Source organism: Sinohyriopsis cumingii, chromosome 14, assembly GCF_028554795.1.
Source record: "Sinohyriopsis cumingii isolate HCF-2022 chromosome 14, ASM2855479v2, whole genome shotgun sequence".
NCBI classification, from domain to species: domain Eukaryota; kingdom Metazoa; phylum Mollusca; class Bivalvia; order Unionida; family Unionidae; genus Sinohyriopsis; species Sinohyriopsis cumingii.
Genome location: NC_142974.1, coordinates 4572877 through 4584289, shown reverse-complemented (window position 1 = coordinate 4584289; position 11413 = coordinate 4572877). Strand labels below are relative to the sequence as shown.

Below are 11413 nucleotides of genomic sequence, written 5' to 3'. Positions count from 1 at the left end.
TAAAACTAAGATCTTAATCTGCGTGACAAGAATGAGTGCCGACCAACAAGATTTGTTTAATTTAAAATAATAATTTAATTTTCTGCAATACAAAGTGATAGAATTATAAAATAAAGAACAGTACGTTCAAAAGGTATTCCGAAAGATTATTGTACTGGTAACCCAACAGCACAGAAAAATCAATGCAAGTCCAACAGAGCTATAAATAATTTTTAATAATCAGTTTGACAGTACTTCCGTACAGCTATTATATACTCAAACAATCTTTAAATGAGTCTTACATAATGCAATCGAAACAAATGATTACAATGAGATAACAGAATTAATCCTCTCCAATAACTAGTACAAAATCAGTAATAGTACTAGGAACTAATTATTCCACATAATAATCCTTTTGCACCGAAAATTAACACGCAGTGGGGAAAATGGAATACAAGGCTTTTGAATGAATCATGGTATTTCGATATCCTCACGGCAGTAAATGAGGGTCACGTGGTTTACTCGCGCTAATCTGGAAATCCGTTAGTTGGCTTTTAGGAAACCCATGACCTCCATTTCAAGAACTCTTGTTATTGTTGGATCACTTGATGTTTATCTTAACTATATTACATCTCAACCTGGGAACTTTACGTATGCTATACATGACTGATCCTTACGTACAATCCAATTCATCGGAGAATAGTATTAGAATGACATCAACTAAATGACTATTACAAAACTATTATTATTGAAAAAATACATATAATTTATATATGCATAACACAAGAAAATACCGCATAAAACGGTATACCTGCAATATCGTTTACTTTGACCAGATTCATACCATTAAAAACGCGTAGAATATACTTTTTGCATAGAACCTAACATCTAAAATACTTTTTGCAGGTTAAATATTAAAGCAAACGCATTCAAATATTTCCAACACGTAAACTATCCTTCTAACACTTACAAAATTACAAAAGCGTTAATAAATAAGTTACACCAAATTAGGAGTGTATTTTAACGCTTTAGAACTATATTTTATCGTTTAAGATGCATTTTCAAATGCGTTAGTTGCAAAATTGAACGCGTAACTTAATCGCGTATTTGTCACCAATGACCTTTTATACCTCTGTCACACCGTACACACAACTTCTAATACATCATATATACCGTACATCCCTGCTATGCACCTGGCTAATCAGAACGCGATGGACATACCTGGTAGGTTTGGGCGATTCCAATAAAGCGATCACAAGTTTTTAACACCGTTTTACACACTAATTAAGAAGTAACTTACAAGCGTAGAGCACGGAAGAGACTGTGCTTTATATTACATTTACTTAAAGTGGTAGTAAAAGTCAAAGTTAGTAGCAGTTATAATTGTAGAAGTAATGCCGTTAATGGAAATATCCTTAGTGGTAATGATAGAAAAAGACGATAAAGATATTAATACAGCAATAGTAGATGTAAAAATAGCAATCGCTGTAGTAGTAGTAGTAGCAGTGTACCAGTAGTAGTAGAAGAATCAGAACCGTTTAAAGTAAAATTATTAGTAATATTATAAGTATAACAGGCATATAGGGGCCGAAAGATGCAAAATATGGAAGATATGTATACAAGCACTCTTATTTGCTGTCGCAGTAATATATGATTTACCCGTGTCACTACCGTCTACCTATCTGCCTTAGCATGCACGAGACCCCATCCACTTGAACAAGATACATCTCTCCCAGGATAACACTTTATGTTTCCACGAATAGCCCTCCACTTATATGATTCAATTTTGCTCGAGTTAGGTCATATTTTATAACGTAGCCCGTTGCTATGTTCATGCAAATATCATTGCAGTGATTAATCGTTTTACTTAAAACGAAGATTTTGTCTTGGGAAATGAAACAAGTATCACGCATATAAAGGAGTGCATACGTTACTTTAAGAAGTTTCATTTTCAAGGGATTTATATGAATTTTGTAAGTACGAGTTATCTATATAATTTTACAACAAACTACACGTTCTTGGTATATACATTTTCCCCCCAGGAAAAATGTCATTATTACATGTGTGCATATCTGAGTAAATTTCTATGGGGCCAATATCAAAATTGAAATTGAAATTTTTTCGTACTTGATAAAAACAGCCCATGCTGTATTTGAAAGGAGACATACATTAGCAGGCACCCGATGAGGTACTTGTATCAATCTTTGAGTAGAATTTTACCTTAGTTTCCATTACTCACGGGAAGCGTGGGATAAGGGTTTACCTGTAATGATCGACTTCATTGTATCAAGGGAATCGCGGGCATATCTATTTACAGACAATGTCGATGTCCAATCAGTCAGACACCAGCCGTCCAGAGATCAGGATCGGAAGGAGAGTGACACTGATAGCCCGTGCAGCCACGTCCATCTAAAGACCAGCCAGTTACTTAGTATAAGGAAGTCTGGGGTATAGCTGCGAATACGTGCAGAACGACACGGAAGATGGTAAATCCCCCTCCTCCACCTCAAGAAAATGATTTAGAGAAAGCAGTCTACAATATATCAGGCATGGAGAGAGCTTTCCAGCGAGGAAACCCTCACAACTCGGATATTAGAGACAGACTTACTCTAAAAGGCAGGCTGCCATTCAGTTGCATTTAGGAGTGGAAACAAGCTGGATAATACCAGACGTTTTATGGACCTACGAACATTAGACCGAGAGCAAGCAACAACCTTTGAGAAATATAATTCAAGTGTATCTCGTCAAGTTTTGGGAATGCATTTCATATAATGACTGGATTGGATCAGCTTGCCGAGGACTCAGCAGGAGAAGTAGCTGAGCTCATCATATCCATCGGCGGACTGATCAAAATTGCATGGTTATATGTGGTTTTCCTTTCAGCTCATAAAATATATAAATCCCCCTTAATAAACCTCTTTTATAGCATACATTTGATCTATTTGATTCCACCGTCAAAAATATACACCTCTCTGAAATAACTTGCGATGCTAAATTAAATTGAGTAACATATACTCACGAATACGTAAAGTTTCTGGAAAATAATTTACATAATGCACTCCAAATTCAAGCTTGAATGTGTTATGTATATTTTATTTAATTTATATTTAATTTAATTTAATTGTAAGTTTACAATTTTTTTAAAAATTTCATTACATGTCAAAATAATGTAGTTTTGTTTACTAGGAACTCAATATTTTTTCTGAAAATAGTTTGACCTTGACTCTTCAGTTGCAAACACCTAAATCTGACCTTGTTCCCTACCTAGATTTCAGAAATCACTGAGACAAGTAAACAACTCTTTACTTTTATCCTATTTTTAGAGTAACATGATTAGTTTTTGTCAAGGTCATACTGGGATTACGTACTTTTATACGTAAATACTTCTCGAAGGTTCTGGACAGTTTCCCCTCATCAGGGAATTTGTTTTGCGTTTCGAGTACTGTATAATCATCGTTTATATAGATTTTCTCAGTCGGGATTAGAAACGTAAAGGTGTTCTTTTATTGTGTCATTTTCGAGTAATTTTAATGTAAATTCGAATTATTTGGATTAAAAAGAATTAATTCTTTTCCTGGAAATATTTGAGTGCTTATACGGAATTCTTGGACAAAGACATTTCATTAATTCAAACACCAGATTATTGTTTGTGAATAACACGGAACTGTATACATTCCAACACCACAAAGGATACATCATATAATATCGCCTTCCATCATGGATTCTTTCCCGGGACTCGACCTTGAATTCATTAGAACTTTTCATTATTAGGACTTTTACAATTTAATTCGTAGATTATTGTTGGATTATTTTTGGATTTGATTCTTAAAGCTGTAAGTTCTTATTTTTCATTTTTAATAGTGTTTTTCCACGAAAATAAATTATTTGTTAAATGTTTAGAAGCTTGTTGTATTCACTTTTTCTTTTGTTATTTTTTATTCAAGCCTAAACACGTAACAAATGTGAATAATAAACGAAACTTGTAACTTATTGGATTGGATAAATCAAATGTCTGGCTAACACGTTATTGGTTGTTAGGTATCACCGAATTTAGGTAACACTGAGCAGAATTTGACAACATGAGTTCGTTTTCTGGTGTCTCAGAAAGTACCAGCTGTGATTTGGATTCTCCGGCGGGACATTCTCTCCTTTTCTCCTGAAAGATATGTTCTCGAATTGCAGTGCGAAATGCACGAAAAGAAAACACCAAGGCCACGATGCACGCTGAAATGGATGTCTTCAAGTGGTTGGCTATTCCTCACACGAGACGATTAATTTTAATTAGTTTTTAATCCAACAGTGAGCGCGATGTTTGTGCTTACTAGGGGTAGCTTACTAGATGATGGGTTATCCCACCCCAGCGAGATATTAATTAGTACGCAGAGTGCAAGCCTTTTAATTAATAGCATGCGGTGCATACTCAAACGATTACGGTAATGAAGCTCTCTTTCTACTTCAGATACCTTCCACAATCTCATTACGTTAGGAATATTAGCCTACTAATTCAAGAATAAAGCCTTACGAAAAAAAGGGAAATTATCTTTTCCTGTCTATCTCATATAGACTATGGGCAATAACTCTTGTCTATTACCTCCCATTGCCACTGCCAGTTGTCGTTAGGTTTTAGCTTCGCTGCTGTACTGATAACATCATACCTTTGATAATCCAAGTCAGTTCAGTGTTAAAAGGTGACCATTTTAACATTCGTTTTGGACTTTTTATGTTGGACAATCTTGTTATATACATTCGTTTTTAGAATTTCTGCAAATTTGTATAACTTTGTCACCATTATGGACCTTGTCTATTAAAGACCATATTACACCAGGCTATCATTGATCCCATGTTATCGTTAGCAGTAGTCATATTCAAAGCTAGTAGTAGCAAAAAATAACTATACTGGTGTTAGTAGCGCTGGAATACGAAAATGTTCGTAGTAGTGGTGATAGTAGAAGTAATACCAGTAGCAATAATAACAACATCAGAACCAGAAGATGAAGAAGCGGAAGCGGAAGCGTTAAACATTAAAGTACTAGTATTAGCGAAGGCAGACCAGGAAGTTATTTTTGTGAACCTACCGGTAGATAGGGACTGACAGATGCAAAATTTGGAAGATGTGTATGCAAGCTCTGTTATTTTCTGCCACAATAAGATGTCATTTATGCGTGTCACTACCGTCTACCTGTCTGCCTTGGCATGTACGAGACCCCATCCACTTGAACGAGATAAACCTATGCCAGGTTAACACGTTATGTTTCCACGAATAACACTCCACTTATATGATTACAATTTGGTTGGTTTAGGTCATGCTTTATGACATAGCTCGTTGTTGTGTACTTGCAAACAATCTCTGTAGCGATTAGTCCTTTTGATTAAAAGAGGATTTTGTATTGGAAAATGAAACAAGTATCCCGCATCGAAAGGGGTGTAAAAGTTAAGTTAATTCGAGAAGCTTACATTTTAAGGAACTTACATAAATTTTGTACGTACGAGTTCTCTATATATGATTTTGCAACAAAGTACATGTTCTTGATATATACTATTTTTTAAGACCAATGCCATTCATATTACATGCGTGTACAAATGTGTGAATTTCTGCGGGGTCACTGTATGATCTGAAATTGAAATATTTTTTGGTATTTAAAAAAATCAATCAGTCTCGTATTTGAAATTTTTATGTGTAATTGTAGTGAGCAGAGAAGATTATGTTGTATTATCTGGATTGCGTATTAAAAGGTTAATGTTTAATTTGCAAAAGAACAATAATAATGAGGGTCGATGATAACTAAATGTTAGCGTTACAGACTTTCGACCGGAGGGTTTGGGTTCGAATTTGTGCCATTATCAAATCACGACAGCCGCCGTTGTGTGTCTCTAAATAGCCTATCAGTTATTGCTGTGCCGTTAAACACTAATTAATTCAAGTTTTAAAACAAATACGGCAATCATAAATCATTCCTGACGTTCAACACCATTTAATTAAATTGTTAATTAAGGCAATCATAAATTAATCCTGCCGGACATAATTTGCCCAAGGAATAAGATGATGCCACATTTTAGGTATGATCTGTTTCTTCATCTCTTGAAGTCAAACTGTAAATATTCAAAGCTCAAAAACATTATCGAACTTGACAAAAGAACTTAGTTTTAAAGAAGGCTATATGCCTTAAGAATTGTAGCCTTAAAAATAAAGCTACTTTCACGTACATAATGTTTCAATATATTTCTGCGTTTTGTTTACTCAGTCGGGTATAGGAAAGAAACGGCTGAAAATTGGGAATGATACGACAAAGCCAGCTTATAAGTTTTTGTAGTCTGTTAATTAGGAGTGATATTTCAGTGGAAGAAGATTACTGGCGCTTGTGAATGCGAAGAAATTGAATGAATCAATCAAAACAATCCATTTTGTTTAATATACAACACGTACTCTAGTTCCAAAAAGCGGACTTATTTTATATGATTCTAACTTAAGGGGATAACACCTTATGAATCGGAAACTGACAATCATTTTATCATGAATTCAGTGAACTGATCACTTGCTCATACCTTCTATTTATATGAGACTTAACTAGCTGTTTTTTGCCAGAACTGTTCCTCTCTCACCGTTACGGAGGGTTCAATGGTTCTAACCAGTGCTGTACCTGAAAGAATAACACCAATCATTGCGCTTTAACATTTTCAACGATCGTTTTTAAATTAGAGTCTCTGCCATTGCATAACAAAGATTAACAGCCCATTTATCTGACTGTATAAAGCACACAAATCCAGGAGTACGTCACTAAAAAGGTATCTTGTAAAAGTAACGCAAAACACATTTCAAGATTATGAAACCTTCTGGTCACAATGATTGAATTACAAATAGTAAGGCAATAGGAAAGTAAACATCTATTTCTCTGCGTGCAAAGAAAACAACAAGCAAAGAAAAAGGTACGAGTTTGAGAGACAATGCATGAACAAATATGATTTTATTTAGTTATCGACCTCTGATGTACTTGGAAGAACGTTTTTGTTGCATATTAATATATCGATTGAGACAAATATTAGCAGGAACCTTTATTGAGGTACTTATATTAATCTTTGTGTAGAACTTTACCTGATATTACATAACTCCATCATCATCATCATCAGTCTCATGACCTAGTGTGGTCGTTGAGACACTGTGCTACTGAACATCTGACCAGTTCCCTCCACTTGTCTCGATCATGTGCCAATGCCTGTGTCTCTGTAAAACTTTTCCTGGTCCATTCTGTGATGTTGTCAGTCCACTTTTTTCTCTGTCTACCTCTCCTTCTGCCACCCTGGACGCTGCCCTGCAGGACTGTTGTGGATAGACTGTTGGCTCTAGTGACACTGCCATACCATTTCAGCTTTATCTTTTTGACGGTGGTGAGGAGGTCCTCATATTGGCCTACTTCACGCCTGATGGTGTTACGCACTTCTTCATTTGGGATGTGGTCCATGTAAGAGATGCCAAGGATGGTTCTGTCGCATCTCATTTCAAGTGACTGGATTCTTCGTTGTAATTCTGCTGTCAGGGTCCATGCCTCACATGAGTACAAAAAGACTGAGATGACTAGAGCTCGCAATAGTCTGATTTTAGTTTTCAGACAGATATTCTTGTCTCTCCAGATGGGTCTTAGCTTTGACATAGCTGCCATTGTTTGTGCTGCAGCACAAACAATGACATAACTCCGGAGAAGCTTAAAGATATGGATTTACTCATAATGGCTGACTTTCGTATATTCGGGGATTAGCGGGCATGTAGATGCACATACAATAGCTGACAAAATAATCTGGAGGAAGCTTGGTTATTTGGATTTACATATAGTGGCCGACTTCCCTCAGTCAGGAGAATCACGTTGATATGGATATACATACAACGACCCACTACAATAAATCCGTGGCGGTTTGGAGATATGGATTTACATACAGTGGCCGACTTCCACAAGTCTGTAACGCGAGTCGATATTGATTTAGATTACAAAGGCCAATTTCCATAAATCAAAGGAATCACTGGAATATTGATTTACATACAATGCCTGAAGTCCATAAATCAAAGGAATCACTGGAATACTGATTTACATACAATGCCTGAAGTACATAAATCCTGGTGATATGTAATATACTTGCCAGGTTTCCGCCACGGACTAAAACGCAGTGTACGGATAAACAGCTAGTTCAGTTTCTCAAAGTTTGCAACAAAATCAAAATTTCTACTCCATTTAGTGAATTATTTGTAAGTCTCAATTATATTTACCTACAAACCCAATATATGCACACTTCTTCAACGTCTGTTAACAATAAGCTATGCAATGTTTTTAAATTTAATTTATTCTTTCACAAACTCACTGCTGAGTGTTAGTGCATGAAACGTTATGGCAAACAATTGTTTTGGCTGCTTACAAAACGAGAACAAATTTGAAAATGACCAGGCGACGATGACTAGTCTAATGTTAGTCATTATCGTTACTATTCTTATCATTCTTTTGTCTTATTATTAGATAGCGAGAGCGTTTCCTTGGGGGGCCCCGAGTGGCCGAGTGGTCTTAAGCGCTGTCCGTTACGGGTCACTGCCATCTCATCTCTGCGTGGGTTTGAGTCTCAGATTCAGCCAATGTGGGTGTGTGAGAAAGCTTGCCAGTAGCTTCTTGTGGATCAGTAGTTCTTTCCGGGGTTTTTCCTCCACCATTAATACTGACCGCCATGTATAGCCTATCGTGTGCTGAAAAATGGCGTTAAACCCTACAACAACTACAACAACAACAACAGCGCTTCGTCGGAACCGATCCATGTTTAAGGCACATTAGTTTACTAATAAACTGAATTGTTTAAAGTTTTCATTGCATTCAATATAGGTTGGGGTAATTTTAATACGTTTAAGCAAAATACGCAATTGTCACATTCAATATTGTTTTTACTTTTGAAGTATTGTTTTCAAAATGAAAATCTTTTTAAGAAACTGCATATAGCCGGCAGTAATTTAAAGTAAACCCCCTCAATCCAGCCACCTAAAGAACAAATGTGCTAAAATACACCATATAACATGGCATTGTTAGTTTCCACACCTGGTTACAAAATGTTTTCTCGTTGCGACGTTATTCGCATCATGAATTACATCGTACGTCCCGACTGCTTCACAGCATGCGTGACGTGAAGGACATAAAAGTCCAGTTTGGTACAGATATTAGCAGCTTAACTTATTCGAAGACTTATTTTACCGTTTTGAAAAATCTGAATCAATTACTGCCTATCGAAGACTTCATTGAATCGCTAACCAACAAGCTTGCGAACCACATGTTAATGTGTGTGTGGTGGCCATTTCACACTTATGTAGTTCTCACATTATTGAATATGTAGATTCACACGCTGTTAAATCTTGATAATGCTTTTCAGAATGTTTGCAAACGAGTGTTCTAATTTATTTTTAATATCTGAGTACAGTGAAAGGACATACAATGAATGACGAGGTTGCCAAGGAGAGGGAACTGCGAAAATCCTTGCGTTTCTACCTTTACTCAGCTGCGAAATGGAAGGACTGTAACTGCTATTTCAACCTGATTTTCCTTATAGTGGCAGTGATACAAATTGCAAAAACAGTGTTGATAACGCTTCAGGTAGGTGAATATAAACAAAGTCCAACACTACACCAGTATCACTGTTTCAAGAACTGTTTTCCATATGATAAAAAAGGATCTGCAGGTATGAAAGGAGGAAGGTAGAAAGTAATGAAGGTGGACGAGTGAACAGATAGTCGGAATGTGCTAGGCCACCCTCCGAACGTTATGTTGTTGTGTTCAGGAAGAATGGGTAATTTATATAGGATGCCAGTCTCATTTCAATTTCATTTCTGAATAGATTAATAACTTGAAATTTATCAAATGTTCACGGAAGGATAAATCAAAACGCTACTGTAACTACTGTATTAATTGGAACGTGAGATGGGTCTAACAGATAGCATTTTGTAAACTGATTCGTTTTCGATTAATGCGTAGGCTGTCTTCGATATATTTTCAATTAAACTAAGAATAGAAAGCATGACCTGTTTGTTGCATATAAATATCGTCTGAATAATGGTTCACATGGTATATTTTCCAATCCTTTGAAGAACTCGATTTTCGTTGACGCACATATACATAGTTATCACGTATATCGTACATGAGCTGGAAGCGTAGCCAGGTTGTTTTTTTCAGACCGCTTTGTTTTCTCCGTCTTAAGATAATTTTGAACAGCAATCCTTGTCTGTATTGAAAACAAAATTATTTAAATTTTTCATAGATGATGCACTTTGGTGACCAAAGAGCTCAGTTCCAAGACCTAGTTGATCGCGGTAAGATAACTCTGCGCCATCTTCTGCTGCCCAATTGGGAATCTGGTATGGAAGTGCCACCATATCCTCCTGCTGGCGGACAATACGCTGTTTATACGTTGGATGACCTTACAAAACATATCAATTTTGCTGTAGAAAAGGTGGATATGCCCACATATGGTCATGACCATTTGTTCAGATAAAATGCTTTAGAGTAAATTTTTGCGGTTTCCTGTGTCATTTTCATATCTGTTTCTTCGTTGCTTTTCGAGTGTGGTCCTGTGGTGTTCCTTGATAGACCATACAATTCAGTATTATACAGTTTCTAAATATCAAGACAACTATGGTTGGACTCAATTTTGAATTTATTCTTTAACGTTCTTCTATGCAGTTTTCCGAATTTTTACAAGTCTTGTGAAATATTTGCCGTATTCTTCCAGGTTTGGGCGCATCCAAGTACCTGTGAGGAATTACAACACAGGTTTTACTTAGTAGATTTAATAGTGTATTGATACGGTGTGATTTACTACCAAATGAGTATTATCTATCCTGAAGTGCATGTGATTTTAGTGATGACCTTAGCAAAAGCACTACTTAACGAACAGAAAGCATAAAATTGATATTATTAGACTCGGTAATTAAAAGCTACTGTATTTGTATGGGAAAATATGAGCAAGTTTCTCGGATGGAATAAGGCACGACCTTGTGAGTGCAGTATATCCATTCAATAAAACGAGTTCTTATTTTCCCATACGAATGCAGTAACCTTTATATTGTATGCTCATTTTCTTATTCTACCTAATGCTTAATTATATGAACAAAATAAACTACAAGAAACACAGTAACTGAATGTATGCGATATTCCAAACTAAGTACACAAGCGCAAATTCGTCATTACACAACAACAACATTATTACTACGCACATAACTCCGCCCAGATAAATTGTAACTTAGTCGCGCGCTAGACATAACTTTTGAAAGAAAATTATGTGTATAGTTCAAACTAAAATTTGGAGTAATGTTGTGAATGAAAGTGCATTGCAACAACTTTTCCATTTGACCTGGAATTAATAGATTTGGGTATTTTTGAAGATTCTACGAATTTGTTTGATTAAGGACTGGATTTTAATG

General features: G+C 36.0%; 1 protein-coding gene across 2 annotated transcripts in view; it reads left to right on the top strand.

Annotated features, from left to right (window-relative positions):
• The first annotated feature begins 1783 nt into the window (after positions 1 to 1783).
• The window catches only part of LOC149783123 (mucolipin-3-like), a 58639-nt gene continuing 49009 nt past the window's right edge, over positions 1784 to 11413 (top strand). For both annotated transcript variants that reach the window (XM_089931346.1, XM_089931345.1), the window contains exons 1-3: positions 1784 to 1952; positions 9418 to 9590; positions 10252 to 10443. In XM_089931346.1, coding sequence (XP_089787472.1) covers positions 9432 to 9590; positions 10252 to 10443 — 351 coding nt within the window. In that variant the 5' untranslated portion in view covers positions 1784 to 1952; positions 9418 to 9431. The remainder of the gene's footprint in view (positions 1953 to 9417; positions 9591 to 10251; positions 10444 to 11413) is intronic.